The sequence below is a fragment of the Macrobrachium nipponense genome, chromosome 39 (assembly GCF_015104395.2).
Source record: "Macrobrachium nipponense isolate FS-2020 chromosome 39, ASM1510439v2, whole genome shotgun sequence".
Classification (NCBI taxonomy): Eukaryota; Metazoa; Arthropoda; class Malacostraca; order Decapoda; family Palaemonidae; genus Macrobrachium; species Macrobrachium nipponense.
This window is the reverse complement of record NC_061099.1, coordinates 1,410,493-1,427,796: the sequence shown is the minus strand read 5'-3', so window position 1 is coordinate 1,427,796 and position 17,304 is coordinate 1,410,493. Positions and strand designations below refer to the sequence as shown.

Below are 17,304 nucleotides of genomic sequence, written 5' to 3'. Positions count from 1 at the left end.
GTCCCAGAAGATTCGGTCCCAGAAAATTCGGTCCTGAAATCTCATTTTCAGAAAATTCGGTACCGGAAAATTTCTAAAATCTAAGTAACCAAGCCCAATATAACCTTCCTGGAAAACAAAAAAGAAACATTTTAATGATAAATAAAAACCCATGGGGGGGAAAAAAAACAAAATATTTTTTTTTGATGTTAGAAGAAATTAAAATCTTTTATTTCTATCAATAACTTTAATGACTCGTTTGGTTTAGAGATCAATTGTTTAGCAATCCAGACGAGATATTTTACAAAGATCAACAAGAGCGTGAGAACTTTGTGAGCTTGGGATTTGTTTACAAACCGTAAACAAAAGGATACGTGGTGTTGAATTATGTTTTTAGGTAGTTTTGTCATGTAGGACTCTAAGCACTTGTAATGGTATTTGAGAAAGATAATTTGTGTACTTTCATTAACATTCATTGACACCGTCTATATATAAGAAACGGTGACATTTGTAGTTCAGTTTTCAGTCACTCCTCTTCCAGGATAAGCACAAATTTTCGTATTTGAAGAACCCCATCATGGCTGCAAAATATTTTAAAAGTGAAAAAAACAAAGACAAATTGATTGATGAAGTTAACTATGTTTATGACTTTCATAAGTTTAGTTCCGACAAGACAAAGAACTCGTGGCGCTGTGAGAACCGTAACACATCGTGCTCGTGTTCACACAGAGAATAAACCAGATGAACCTATAATAATTTCAACAATCAACAGTCATGATCATGAACCAACGCCGAATGGAGTGGAAGCTCGTCTCGCCATTTCAACATAAAGAAAAAAGTTGCAGGAAGAAGGTGAACAAGTACTCGGGTGCTCATTTCCGAAGCTACAAGTAATATTAGTGAAAATGCAAAATATGAATTACCACGGTTGCAAACGGTTTCTAGAAGCATTACAAACTGGCGCAATAAAGCTTTTGGCGCTCCTCCATTGCCTCTTCGACGAACAGGATTTCAAGTACCAGATACTTTTAAATATTTACAAGGCGGTCATTTGTTCCTGCAATGCGACACAGGCAGTGATGATGAAAAGCGGGTTTTAATCTTCGCCTCCGACGAAGGTCTTCAGCAACTGGAAAATGCATCAATTTTAGGAATGGATGGCACATTTAAATCATCACCAAGTATATGGTATCAGCTGTTCACCATTCATGCCTTCATAAATGGGAGATTTTATCCAAGAGCTTTCATTTTATTGCCGGACAAAACTCAAGCAACATATGACAGGACTTTTCTTGAACTCAGTAAATTGCGACCAAATATTAACCCTCATCACGTTTTGATTGACTTCGAACGAGCAATTCGTAACAGCTGTGACAGTAACTTTACTGAAAGCAGCAGCCTAGGTTGTTTATTTCATTTTTGCCAGACTATTTATAGGAAGACATGCCAATTAGGATACAAAGTCAATATGGTACTGAAGGCTGTTTTGCCACAAAAATCAAAATGTTCTGCCACTTGCATTTTTACCACCAAGAGATGTAATTGATACTTATGAAGATCTCTGTGAGGATGAATCAATACCAACAGACTTTGTAAGTTATTTTGAGCTAACATACAATCGGACCAAAGAGAGGAAGACGTGGCAGACGAGAACAGCCTTTATATCCAGTTGATTTTTGGAATGTTCACGATAGGGTCATTCAGGAACTGCCACGGACAAACAATGCATTTGAAGGGCTTCTTCACTCAGCACTGCGCGCATCAGTAACGAGTAGCCACCCAAACATTTGGAAGCTTATTGATGCTCTGCGAAAGAAGAATTCCTTACAGACCAAGATAATTCAGGCGCAAAGAGGAGATAATCTGCAAAGAAGAAAAAATACCAGTCTCACAGATACGAGATAAAAATCTTGTAGAATCATATGATGGTGAAGATAAATTAGCTCTCCTTAAGGCTATTGCTCATTCATTGCATTAATTTTTCTTTTTATGTTTTGATAGTTTAAACATTAGTTTTCTTATAATTTTTAAACTTCTACTGATTTATTTTAAATAGAATTTACCTATTTCAGGGTTTGATAAATTTAATAAAAATAAATATTATGTATGACTTAAATAATCGATTATGTATTTATTGATAAGAAGGAACTTGTTACTTTATATTTTTTTGCTTTTTAAACTTCTATGCATTTCCAGTATTTTTTCTGATATGGGACCCAATTTCCGGGACCCAATTTTCTTGATTTTGTGCAATATGCTATATTTTATATTATACTAGAGTTTTTTTTTTGTTGAAGAAACATAACTTTTTTTTTTTTTACACTTTTTTTTTTTTTATAATAAACTCTAGTTCTATACTTTGTTTAATTTTTTCATCAGTTAGATTACGATTTCATTGTCAGTGTATAAATAATTTCTGGGACCAAATTTTCTGAGACCGAAATTTCTGGTCACCATATATATATATATATATATATATATATAATATATATATATATATATATATATATACATACAGTAGCAGTCATAATACTTTGCGTGGTAGGGAAGATGGAAGAAGAAAAAGAGTACAACAAACTAAAAATATTCAGGAAAAATCAATTATTAAAGCAACCATCATAAAATTTGGAATGAATAATCACCAACTCCTGCCCTAGTACTTGATAGGCATGCCACAATGTTTACCGGACTTTCTGGAGTGTCCTGGGCATTGAATCTGAAAACTGCTGCAGGAGGGACTCATCCAGATCGTTCTAGGCGCGTTTCAAACTTTGCGCTGCAAGACGTGTCTACATTCAGTAACTTTCTTTTTATGATTGCTTTAATGATTGAAATGGCTGGGGAATTCCCTGGCTAGTCGTGATATATTCAATTCCACAATCTCTAAGCCACAAAGTATTCCGTTTGGCGGTATGATCCCCAGTGCATGAATCTTAATCCAATGCCATTGAAAATCAGCCATTGAAACTAAAAAAAATTCAGCTGAGTGGAAATTGACTAATTGGGAACTTAACTAGAGCTACTGGCTCACTCAGAAAGTGTAACTCTGTGTAAGAGCTCTTCAGTTAACCTGTTGGATGTTGTGACAGTTGGATGTCAATTCTTTTCTTGTGCTCTGCCATAGCCGTTGCTAACATTATTTTGTGTGGTTGAGTGAGTGTGGTTGTATTAACAATGTCTGAACCGTATACTTCCATTGAGATATCGTGGGAGAGTGATACAACTTTACAAGGAAGGCCTTAAAACTGGTGTAATTAGTCAAATAATTGGCGTGAAACAACGGACTGTCCAGAACATTCTGAAACTTTTCGTGAGTCGGGAGGGAAGGAAGTACCCAAGCTAGGAACTAGCACTGGCAGGCCCCCTATTGCATTAGTAAGAAGGGGTTAAGAGTTCTCGCCAGGAACATTGAAGTCTCAATGTGCATGGCGAGAACTCTTAACCCCTCCTAACTAATAATAAGGGGCCTCCCAGTGCTAGTCCTAGCCTTGGGTACTTCCTTCCCTCCCGACTCACGAAAAGTTTTCAGAATGTTCTGGACAGTCCGTTGTTTCACGCCAATTATTTGACTAATTACACCAGTTTTAAGGCCTTCCTTGTAAAGTTGTATCACTCTCCCACGATATCTCAATGGAAGTATACGGTTCAGACATTGTTAATACAACCACACTCACTCAACCACACAAAATAATGTTAGCAATGGCTATGGAAGAGCACGAGAAAAGAATTCGACATCCAACTGTCACAACATCCAACAGGTTACCGAAGAGCTCTTACACAGAGTTACACTTTCTGAGTGAGCCAGTAGCTCTAGGTAAGTTCCCAATTAGTCAATTTCACTCAGACGAATTTTTTTTAGTTTCAATGGCTGACTTTCAATGGCATTGGATTAAGATTCGTGCACTGGGGATCATGCCACCAAACAGAATACTTTGTGGCTTAGAGATTGTGGAATTGAATATATCCACGACTAGCCAGGGAATTCCCCAGCCATTTCAATCATTAAGCAATCATGAAAAGAAAGTTACTAAATGTGGACACGTCTTGCAGCGCAAAGTTTGAAACGCGCTTGGGACGATTTGGACGAGTCCCTCCTGCAGCGGTTTTCAGATTCAATGCCCAGGACACTCCAAAAACTCCGTAAACGTTGTGGCATGCCTATCAAGTACTAGGGCAGGAGTTGGTGACTATTCTTTCCAAATTTTATGATGGTTGCTTTAATAATTGATTTTTCCTGAATATTTTTAGTTTGTTGTACTCTTTTTCTTCTTCCATCTTCCCTACCACGCAAAGTATTATGACTGCTACTGTATATATATATATATATATATATATATATATATTATATATATATATATATATATATATATATATATAATAGTGTGTGTGTATGAGTAAGTGAGTGAATATATATGTGAGTGTATATGCTCTACTGTGTCCGTAATTGACAGCTTTGCGCAACTTTCTCCATATGTTTACAAACCATTTAAAAGGCAACATGCGCTTACGGAATCTTCCTCGCTCTATGATCGAATTGTTACCCCAGAAATCTATGCCAGGCCGAGTTAAAGTTTTATTTCATCTATGCCCCAAATATTGAGATTGAAGCCACCTCGTAGTTGAACTAACGGTTGATCAGTCCCGAGACTGCTGACCTACGGGTGTGAGGCAGAGTGACTCCACCCACGAGACAATGTGGGACACCCTTGGAGGAATAATCCGCCAACTCGACCCCGGGGCCCGATTCCACTACTCCCTCGAGGATATGGAGAACACGTGCATGGTTTTAGAGGGAAGTAAAGGGTAAAGGCAAGGCAGTCTCGGTAAAGGTACAAAATCAAATGGGTTCGGCCAACTTCGTCTTTTATACTGGTCTCTGTTTCTTTATCTTCTTGTTATTCCTTACGTTTAGCATAGCACTTTGTATCTCCTCTCTCACTTAGCCCGACATCGAGACCTGTGATGTTCTATCCTTTAAAATAATAATAACAAAACTCATTAAGCTCACATTCACCTTCTACCGCTTTGTAAGCCATTACGTAAGCGCTCTGAGGGTGCCGATGTAAAGACAATCCCTTAGATCTAATCTGAATGTCAATCCTTGACTTAATGTACTACTACTACTAGTACTACCACTATTGATATTATCATTTTAATTACGATTTGTTGTGTGATATGGGCGACTCTGCCTGACGTAACGAACTGAGAGAGAGAGAGAGTTTGAACGCTCTTTGTTCCCAAGGGATTCAGGATGTCTCCTTTTCATTTAGACTTACCTCGAGTCTCGACTCCGCCTTTGTCGGGCAGGTCACCCGCACCTACATGGGATTACTCCTTTTCGCTCTTTTATTTTTATATTTATTTTTTTATGAAAATATTATGATTTTGCAAAAATACCAAAGAACGATTTCAAATATATACCTTGCACGTGTAAAATATGCATTGATGAAGTGTAATTCATATAATTTTTTGTGTTATGTAAAGTATATATCTATATTTAAACCATGGGAAGGGAGTGTTAACAAGTATGGCAGATTTACTTAAGATAAATGGGTCGAGATTTGTGTAATTGTATTGTAAAGGAAAATAAGGCGGACTTTCAATATTTATACACATATCCACACATGGACAGCGAGACTGTTTCAGCATTCTAGTAGAAAACAAAGTATTATATAAAAATAACTTTTATAGACACACCCGGTCCTTCAGAATTTTGTGAAAGTTTGTACAAATAGTATTTGGCTTTTTACGAGCCGCTATAACTGGACATAGTATCTATAAATAACAATACTCTATAGATTTCAGTATGAATGCTAATCTTATGTGTTTGTGTACAATTATGGATGACATTTATATTGGCATATATTATTATGAACACACATGCAATATAGGGCCTTTTTGCAACCCTGGTTAATTTAACATTTTGAGGAGAATAACAAGGAGAGCATAACCGGATGCATGCTTTATTATTTTTAATTAAAGTATCTATGATAATCATAAGGACATACATACACACATACATGGATCTCTTGTAGCTAAGGAGTAAACCTCCCCCCCTTCCCTTTCTCAAGAACCTCAGGGCTGCCAACCCAAACAAACTAACAAACACACAAACATAACGTCACTTGAAGCGTACATACGACAGCAGGAGGGAGAACCTGGCCAGGAAAACCAAGGCATTGCTGGCACCGGTAGCCAAAAGTGGCACCGTGTGAATCTCTCAGAATAGATGCATTTCGTGGCACCGTGCACAGTGGCACCGGGAACCGAGACAGTGTTTGCGGACGTAAGAGTGGTGGCGGTAGTGTGGTGAATTGATAAACACTTTTTTTTTCTTCTTTTTTATGTGAAGAGAATTCGTCATTGTAGAAAACGTGTCCCGTGTTTTATTTATTTATTTATTGACAAGTGTTGGTTCATACTGACAGATGTATAGTGTTACATTTAAGTGATTTGTGGAAGATGTGTATTTAGTTGTCTTTAGCCGGATTAGGTGTGATTTTGTGGTCCCCTCTGTTAAGTAATATTGCAACATACACATCGTGTATATGTGTGTATGAATGTACGTATGACGCACACACACACACACATATATATATATATATATGTGTGTGTGTGTGTGTATATATGTATATATGTGTGTGTGTGTGAATGGCTTTTACTGTAATACAACAGTATAATATGAAGATAAAAGGCCCATAAAACACTTTTGAACGTTGCAACCATATATTTCGAGCACTTCCTTCTGTGCTCCTGATCACTGGTAAAATGTGGACATAGGATATCTTACAAGAGTTTATATACAAGGCATATGTAGGTGTGGCAGTAAGTCTCTACTGGTGACCCAGGAAGGATGGCATTTCATTCGCTCTAAAACCAGGTCCCGAGAGTAACCTTATGAAGAACATTTTCCTCTTGGTATTGACAAAACAATAAAATTTCAATGGTAATTTTTACAAACAAAAATTTGGTTGTAGCATTGGCAGTTCCCTATCCCCCTTTCTGGCAAACAAACCTCTATACATGGAATATTTCAAAACAGAAATTTTGTCATCTATCAAACCCCGCTATATGATCTGGCTTAGATGCGTAAATGATATTTTTAATCTTTGGGATGATAGCTGGGGAGATTTCAGTGAATTTTTCAATCAACTAAACTCGCTAGTTCCGGCCATAAAATTTAAAACAGAATGGAAAAAGGACGGAAAATTGCCGTTCCTAGACGTAGGTACTAATCATAAGAGAACAGAATGGATATGCGTTCGCAGTCGACAGGAATCCCACTTTCGCTCTTTCATATATTCATTTTTTAAGTTACCACGATGTATCCGTAAAGATCATGGTCGGGTGCAACCTATTCCTCAGGGGGCTTAGAATATGTTCAAATGGGTAAATGGATAAAGAATTCAACACGATCCGCCAACACCTAACGCAACTGCTCTGTCCACCATACATTATCGCGAAGGCTATCAATAAAGCGAATACAATATACTATAGAGGTCCCACTCAGAATAGCCAAATAGATTTCAACAATAAAATAAAACTTCCATGCGATGAAAACATCCAAAAAGCCAAAGGCCACCTCAGGTCTAATAATCCTTTCATTTTCCATTATCCCAAATCTGTCGTGAGTTCGCTCATTAACGTATACTTAAATAAAAGAGGAGAAGAAGCCGGGGTTTACAAGATACCGTGTAGCAATTGTAATGAGATTTACGTTGGTGAAACTGGTAGAGCCATCTCGCAAAGATTAGCAGACCACAAAAGATCAGTGCAATATGCATCAGAGAACTCGGGGATTTTCCTACTATTATTAGGGACAAAGGGCTTACTATTAACTGGAGTGGGCAGAGCTGGTTTTCAAAAATAGCTGTCCGTATAAAGGGAAGATGCTGGAATCTGCTATCATCAATCAAACCAACACTGTGAACCTGTCAGGACATTGGAAATCGGATGACATCGACGAACTAATCCTTAGGCGCTTCTCAAGCAGACGGGAATTAATGAGGCCAGAAATCACCAGGGAATATTTTAATCCCATCCTTCCTGGGTCATCAGTAGAGACTTAATACCACACCTACATATGCCTTGTATATTTACCAGTGATCAGGATCACAGAAGGAAGTACTCGAAATATATGGTTGCAACGTTCAAATAGTGTTTTATTGGCCTTTTATTTTCACACACACAACAACACACACACACACACACACACATATAATATATATATATATATATATATATATATATATATATTATATATATATATATATATGTGTGTGTGTGTGTGTCTTTCATACGTACATTCATATACACTATGTATATTGCCAATATACACATAGATGTCGTTACTGTATTGATCAACTTCTGACCGCGAACTTCATTTTAATTTTCTTTTTTCAAGTTCATAAGGCTTATATACACAGTAACGGAATGTAGCAGTGGTATCAACCAGAGAGACGTAGAGCCATATTTCCTTTCCAGTTCCTGTTTTCCTGAAAGTAGAAAGAAGCTTACTTAAGTGTTTCATCAAGATTTAGACGGATGGAGAAAGATATCTTGTTATTTGACGAAGGATTGTAAATATTAATGACTAAAGAAGAACGTGTGCCCTGAATCTATACTTAATTGAGGAAATGTTTTGGAAGATAATCTTGCATTTTTAAACATGGACATTGATAAACAAGAAAATGTTGCACGTAGGCGCAAGATATTTCGGTTCACTGATACGTGAGTGTGCATATATATATATATATATAATATATTATATTATATATATATGATATATATATTATATATATAATATATGTACTGGTAATCTTCTTAGGCACGAAGATATAGTATCAGTGTATTCCACATAGGAAAATGAAAAAAGGTATATCTCAGAAAATTGCCCAACCAAAAGGTTTCGTCCTACCAATGGACCTCTTCTTGGAGCGTTTATTAACGCTCCAAGAAGAGGTCCATTGGAGGACGAAACTGTTGGGCATTTTCTGAGATATAATCCTTTTTCATTTTCGGCCTAGTGTGGATGGATTTACACTGATATATATATTATTAGTGGCTACTATCAATAGTATGGTATAGATATATATATATTACTATATTATTGAATCAAATCACTTTAGCACGTGATTTATTTATCACACATATCCACAAGTGAAAAATAAGAAGCAGGGTGTAGGTCCTGACGGTTTCAACTTTATTTCCAAGCCATTGACGAAGACTGATACATAGTATATAGAAGTCACAAATATAATACCACAGAGACAGTACTGACGAACTTATTGTAAATTTTGGCCAAATGATTTTTTGAAAGCCACTCCTACCTTGACACTTGCCTGTGGGTGGATCTGCAGTCTCAAACGGTTGTGTGTATGTTCGTCAGTACCGTCTCTGTAGTATATATGGTATTTGTGACTTCTGATACTATGTATTATTCCTTCTTCAATGGCTTGGAAATTAAGTCGAAACCGGTCAGAACCTACACCCTGCTTCTTATATTTCACCTGTGGATATGTGATATATATATATGTATATATATATATATATATATATATATATATATATATATATATCAATTCAAGCTACAAATGTCCTTTAATATCTAAATTCACTTTACCTCCCAAATGATATATTTTCATATATGTACCGAAGGGGAATTTTTTAATTGATAATAATTTCGTCCCCCCATGGGATCGAACCACCGTCCAAGTGGACGGGGACGAAATCAGGACAGTCAGTGACACTATCCAATCAGCCAAATATATCATTTGGGAGGTAAAGTGAATTTAGATATTAAAGGACATTTGTAGCTTGAAATTGATATATAAATGGATCACCGGTTAGATGTGATAATGATTTCTATATATATTATATATATATATATATATAATAAAGATATATATATATGTGTGTGTGTGTATGTATGTATGTATGTATGTAAGCTCTCACTTGATACAGACACACGATTGTAAGAGCAAGAAAGCTGTCTGCAAGACAGAATCGCAAAGAGGGTTAAACGTGAAGTTGCAGACAGCTCATGCAGATATGTACTACCTGCATGACAAACAACGCCAGATACTATATCAGCCTTCGGTGAAAGCAGCCGAGAGAACCGCTGAAATATTCAGTTTTTCTTCCCATTCCTCCTCACCCTGATTATCGTGTTCGTCTTCCTTGAAAAATGACATAGAGATCGAGAGAGAGAGAGAAGTAGAGGGAGAGAGAGAGAGGAATAATCGGAAATAATCGACTGCCTGTGCAGTGTGGACGCGATAGAAATCTGCGGAGTAGGACGAGAGAGAGAGAGAATTTCGGCCGACCCAGGAGAAACTCGTTCCTCTGGAAAGTGGATTAGATTTCTTGTTTTTGGGGAAAAGGCACACCACGGCTCATCTGCCTCTGGTATCATCATCATCATCATCAGAATCAACGACACACAATACGAATTTGCGCAATTGCATCTTCAGCTACGACTGGATTTCCCCTCCAGAAGAAAATGCAGCCAGATATTTACAGTGGCGGGGTAAGTGGAGTTCTATTAGTTTTTTTTTTTTTTTCATTTCTTTTCTTGACACGTTTGGTGCCGAGATGTCGAAAGTAGCCGGTAGTTTACATTAAAAAAATTGCCATTTAGTGATGCACTTCGTTAACAAGCATTGCCATTGCAATTTTAAGCAGTTCCTTTGATTTCCAGTAAGAATTTGATAGATGGGTGAAAGTATGAACCATTTGCAATTTTTTTTAAATAAAAAAAGCTGGTCCTTACGATGCAGGGAGAAAATTACTCAGTAATAGTATTTTGATAGGTTCTTAATCGCAATTTTCTTTTTCAGTGAAATATACATTAAAAGTAAAAACAGTTTTATGTGCACTAGCTGTTGCTTATTTATCTTTAGTCTCGTGTCCTGTAACATATGTTTGTGACGTTAGTTTGTTTGTGCTTTCTGTTTATTAGCCTGAAGGCCAATGCTAAAATGGTCGTGTAATATTTGTGGTCGTTTGTCCACCATCACAGTAAAATGTACCGTATTATTATTATTATTATTATTATTATTATTATTATTATTATTATTATTAGGACAATGAGTCGAGGTCATTACTCCCGACAACGGGTTAACTCCCGACGTGAAACCTGTTTTGGAAAGAACCTGAAGGAAATTGATTTCGTCAGGGAAGGCAAATGCTTTGTATTATATGGTGATGGAAAACTCACTATATATATATATATATATATATATATATATATATATATATATATATATATATATATATATATACACACACACACACACACAGTACATACATAGTGCATTATATGTATATATACTTATATTATATATATATATATATATATATATATATATATATATATATATATATATATCTCGAGCTACAAATGTCCTTTAATATCTAATTCGCTCTACCTCGGAATTAATATATTTTCATATATGCTTAACCGAAGGGGAATTTTTTCTCGATAATAGACTTGCCTGGACCGGGGCACGAACCCACGGAGCCTTTCAAATCCAGAAACGTCAGTGAAGCTTTTACCTACTACACCACCGCAAGAAGCTAAAAGTTCATGTCGCCTCTCACCCTCAAATACCTTTCACGCTCAGGTAATTCGTTGGTTTGGAGACAACATCAACCCACCTCGACTCCGGTCGCGTTGTAGTGCTTTTGACAGCACGTAGCCAATCTATAATTCATATCACATTTCCGTGATTCATGTACATATATCGAGCTACAATGTCCTTTAATATCTACAATCGCTCTAACATCGGAATTAATTAATAATTTTCATATATGGCTTAACCGAAGGGGAATTTTTTCTCGATAATAAAGAATTGCTGGGACCGGGGCGCGAACCCACGGTGCCTTTCAAATCCAGGAACGTCAGTGAAGCTTTTACCTACTACACCACCGCAAGAGGCTAAAAGTTCATGTCGCCTCTCACCCTCAAATACCTTTCGCGTGCAGGTAATTCGTTGGTTTGGAGACAACATCAACCCACCTCGACTCCGGTAGCGTTTTAGCGCTTTTGACAGCACGTAGCCAATCTATAAGTCATATAACTTTTCCGTGATTCATATACATATATCGAGCTACAATGTCCTTTAATATCTAATTCGCTCTACCTCGGTTAAGCATATATGAAAATGTATTAATTCCGAGGTAGAGCGAATTAGATATTAAAGGACATTGTAGCTCGATATATGTATATGAATCACGGAAATGTGATATGACTTATAGATTGGCTACGTGCTGTCAAAAGCACTACAACGCTACCGGAGTCGAGGTGGGTTGATGTTGTTTCCAAACCAACGAATTACCTGCGCGCTAAAGGTATTTGAGGGTGAGAGGCGACATGAACTTTTAGCCTCTTGCGGTGGTGTTGTAGGTAAAAGCTTCACTGACGTTCCTGGATTTGAAAGGCTCCGTGGGTTCGTGCCCCGGTCCAGGCAAGTCTATTATCGAGAAAAAAATTCCCCTTCGGTTAAGCATATATGAAAATATATTAATTCCGAGGTAGAGCGAATTAGATATTAAAGAACATTGTAGCTCGATATATGTATATGAATCATGGAAATGTGATATGACATATATATATAATATACAATAGTTGCATTATATAATATACATAATAAACATAGTGATTTTTATATTATATAATACATAACTAATTTATATTATATACCATACATACATACATACATAACTTAAACATACATAATACATACATAAGTACATACATAGTGCAGTAACATGCAGTACATAGCATATATTTTACATATATATTATATATATACATATATTTAATATTTAATATATATTATTTATTATTATATATATTACATACTATATTATATATATATATACAGAAAGAGAGAGAGAGAGAGAATAATCTACCGTTGTCATTATCATTATAGAGACGCCATCCTTTTGAATGTCATTCTTATAAGAAATGACATCCCAGAAGGCTGAAAGGCAAACCTAAGTTATTATACCTTGGACTTATATAAATAAAAGAACGATGGTTTTTTTTTTCTCTAGCTTGATGCCAATTTGTAACCTCTTCTCATTCCTCCTGCTCCCATGCTGTAAGCAAATTTTGCAATATTTATATATTCATCATATTTTTAACAGATATAGCATGTATTAATTCACTGCAACTTTTCATTTATGTATAAATTATGACAAGGCATCTTGCTAAATTGATAATATGCCATTTACATGGCGCTAAGATTGCCAAAATCGATATGCTTGAATCTCTCTCCCTAATGGAATTAGCTGTGCATGGTTTATCTGAAAGAACGCCAAATTTATTTCCTTGCCAAACCAGTTATATAGGCGCTTGTGACCTTTAGATTCAGTGCAGAAGGGGATGCAGGTTGGTGAAGAGGAATGAAAGTAAGAATTGACGGATTTTTTTTTTTTTAAGACAATGTTTTGTGTCCTCTCTCTCTCTTTCTGCGTATAGAGTATAAATATTTTGGTACGAAAAATGCGCACTTGAAATTCATTATTAAGTGTTTTCAATGTTATCGTATTACATCGTAGTTTTGTAAGAATTTTTTAAATGCTGTATCTTTCTGTAGTAGTACATTTTGGTACATATTTATTATTACTAGTACGATTTATTATTTAGTATGATTTATTTTTTCTTTGCGTACAGACTATAAATATTTGAGTTCGAAAAACGCATATTTGAAATTCGTTATTAAATGCTTTCAATGTTATCGTATTACATCGTAGTTAAGAATGTTTTAAATGCTGTATCTTTCTATAGTACTTTATTTATTATTACTTTATTACGAAAAATGCTTGCAATTCATTAGTAAGTGTTTGCAGTGTTATTGTACTGTATCTCAGTTTTGCCACTTTGAACTATATTTCTGTAGTATTTTTGTACATGTAGTCTATTAATATTTTAATACAGAAATGCTTGGAATTCATAAGTAAATACTTGCAATATTATCATCATATATCGTAGCTTGGTAAAACAAAAATATTTAAGTAACTCATTAAAAGCAAGAATGATTTGAATAACATTTTCTCACTGAACTGGAAACGTATTGTCATGTAAAATCTCGAAGCACTTGGAGAAGAACTATAAGAACTCTCAGGATAATATCATTTGATATTCGAAAATATATGTTCATATTTTTCAGGTAAAGCCTGAATCAGTTATTGTATAGTACAGAATTAGGTTAATATTGGAGTAAATTCAGTTTCTGTTGCTCGGCTTCATCTGTAATTTCTTATTATTGTGTATTCGTTATCAAATATCAGTAAAGGGCACTGTTCAAGTCAGTCTATTCGTATCATCTTAATTCAGCCCTGTCAGCTTCTCTAGGTCATGATTTGTGGCTAGTTTCTAACTTAGTCTCAGGATTATTGTCCAGAACTAGTTTTGGAACTTAAGTCTTTTTTTTTTTCTATTTGTATCTTAATTAAGCCCTGTCATTTTCTCTAGGTCATGTATTGTGGCTACTTTTTAACTTAAGCTTAGGAGTAATATCCAGATCTACTTTTTGTAAATAATTTTTTTTTATATGTCACGAGAAAATCATCGACCTAAATCCTTATATACAGCTAGATACTAATTCGTTTCGTAGTTCTACACGTAGAACACTCAATTCTTCTCGGATTTAAATTTGGATGGTCTACATTCCATTGCTGTACCTCTTTATGTGAATTGAATTGAATCGGGTAATCATCTTTCCCATTATGTAATTCCATAATACGTGTTTATTGTTTCACTATAGGTGATTGTAATGATGTAACAATAGACAATTAACTAGATCATTTTCCTCATCAGGCGGAGAATCACCCACCTCGAAATCATAAGCATGTAGGGTGAGAGGGTCCACAGAGCAGTTGTAGTATTTATAACCTGTGCTTGCGTCAGTCGATTTTGCGTCTATTGGTTGCGCTTAGTAGTCCGGGGTCTACACCAAGCTCCTTAAAGACTTTTACATCTGGGAATGTAAGACAGCTTATTGTAAATCAGTAAAAAAGATACCCTTTATCGATTATGGGTTTCACAAAAATAAAAATAATAGTAAATAAATAAATAAATAATGAAATCATTGCTCTCAAGGAAATTGGGGAACTGCGTCCCTGATGCCCCCTTCTAAATCTGGCACTGTGATGGGGCTTCTGGGTTCTATAGTCTTAAAAAAAGAGAAAAAAATGGTCATCGTGTTGCGTTAGGAAAGCCACTTTTTTTTTCTGACATACTACATTTCAGGATAAGCTGTGAACGTGAACCGGTGTATCGAATGGGGAATGTACGTAATCTGTGTTTTTTTTAATTTATTATTTAATATTCCTTACGTTTTGATGTAAGAGTTTAAAATAGCTTTAAGAGTTGTATCAAAAACGACCTGTAACTCCCTCCCTTCTCTTCACTTTTTAATTTAAAACAAAAATACATCATACATAAGAGTTACTTTCTCTGGCATTCCATTGAGGAGTGAGAGATGTGTATTTCTGGTGATAGAAGTTCACTCTCGACGTGATTCGGAAGTCACGTAAAGCCGTTGGTCCCGTTGCGGAATAACCGCTGGTTCCGTGCAACGTAAAAACACCATACAAACGAATATAGGAGTTACTCAAACGTACCCAATACCAAATCACCCTCCCTTTCTACAACTTCCTCACGTTCTGGAGACATTCGTGAAACCAAGTGAAAAGGCCACGGCACTAAATCCAGCAACGTTTATTAAAAGCTCTGTCTTCGAGACAAGTTAACGGCGGCGAAGTTCATATATGATCACAGAAAAGTGATGGGCCGTCACACCTCTCACGATTACACCTGGCGGATGTAATGTTATCGATGCTCCCGACTGACCCAGGTGACCTGGAATGACGACGGGGTGACTGGGCGTCTTTTCCGACAGGAGAAAGGGGTATTAAATGGGTGTAGGTTTTTGTGACCTTTTTTCTTTACGTTAATAAATTTGGAGTCGTTGGGTTCGTGGGATTTCCCGGTTTCAGTAGGTTACGTAAGGTTGTGGCGGGGGGGAGAGTGAGTTATCAACATTTGTGGGTTATTGTTACTTAATTTATTTTTATTGCTTTTTTTATCTAATTCAATTTAGGTAGTTTGTTATTTACTTTTTTTCGTAATTCTTCAAAAATTTGTATAATTCCCTTTGACTGAATTATAAGTCTGAAGAATTATATTTTCTCAAGTAAAAGTAGGTAATTTTTACGTAAATTACATTTTAATTTTAGGTTTTTTTTTCACCTAATTCAGTTTTAAGTAACTTTTGTGTAATTTATGTTTTTTGGAAAGTTTTCCCATATTTGTATAATTCCTTTTGACTGACTTATAAGAGATGCAAGAGTTATACTTTCTCAAATCAAGTTAAAATATAGCACACATTACGTGGGTGTTAATATTTTTCTAATAATTTTTTACTCTTAATATTTCCTTGAAATCTAGCTTTGACTTCTTCAAAAATAGGTCAGAGATGATGTTATGAAACGATTACAGTTATAAAAAATGTATTTGTGATTATATGGAGTGAAAGATGAATAATATCAGATGTAAGATTAGATATTTATAATGGAGTGAGGTGTGAATTTTTCCTTTACTTTTAGATATGTATTTGTCGTAAATTATTTATTTATTTCAAAAAGTTAAAAGGAAGAAACTGAGATGTTTGCTATCTATCATTTTTCACTCGGACACTCTACGTTGGCCTATATTCCATATTTATGGTTATTTTAAACGTTTGTTATAGGAATTTATCATCAGGGTATATTTGTAACTTAGATTCATATAATCAGAACTACTACTACTACGTTTACAGTATTAATAATACATCTTAATATACTGATAATAGTGACAACAAAATCAGATAATTGTTTCAAGTCAGAGAGACCCCCCTTGTAATAAGTGAATTATCATAGTATAACTTTTATTGCAGTTTACGTTATGTCAAAACCTCGACCCCACACAGAGAGAGAGAGAGAAGGTCCTTGATGTTTGGGTCGTCTTCGTAGAAAAATGGCCTATCTCTGCGTAGATTTAAAACCTGACCGCGCCTTTGTGAAAAGTGAAAGTTCGAAGTACGTTATAGCGTAGTTTACCTTTGGGTCACACCTGCAACGGGGCGAATAGAAAACGTGGACACCCTGTTGTTGTCGAGAGTGGGAGTGGTCTCTCGATGGGAGTACTAATGGCGAAGAAAGTTTCAAGGAGAGAGAGAAAGAAAGAGAGAGAGAGCGGTTGGAGGGAGAAACTGAAGATGTTTAAGCCAGCTTTCTTCGTTACCAACGCTAGGTAAAAGGGTTTCCCCAGTTTTG

The 17,304-nt window shown here is 35.8% G+C and overlaps 1 protein-coding gene across 4 annotated transcripts in view; it reads left to right on the top strand.

The window, feature by feature from the left end:
- Positions 1–10,191: 10,191 nt before the first annotated feature.
- Positions 10,192–17,304, top strand: part of LOC135209997 (eukaryotic translation initiation factor 4E-binding protein Mextli-like) — a 122,640-nt gene continuing 115,527 nt past the window's right edge. For 2 of the 4 annotated variants that reach the window (XM_064242738.1, XM_064242734.1), the window contains exon 1: positions 10,194–10,507. In XM_064242738.1, coding sequence (XP_064098808.1) covers positions 10,481–10,507 — 27 coding nt within the window. In that variant the 5' untranslated portion in view covers positions 10,194–10,480. Of the gene's footprint in view, positions 10,508–17,304 lie in introns of all 4 variants that reach the window. The other 2 variants (XM_064242737.1, XM_064242736.1) reach the window with 2 other exon arrangements.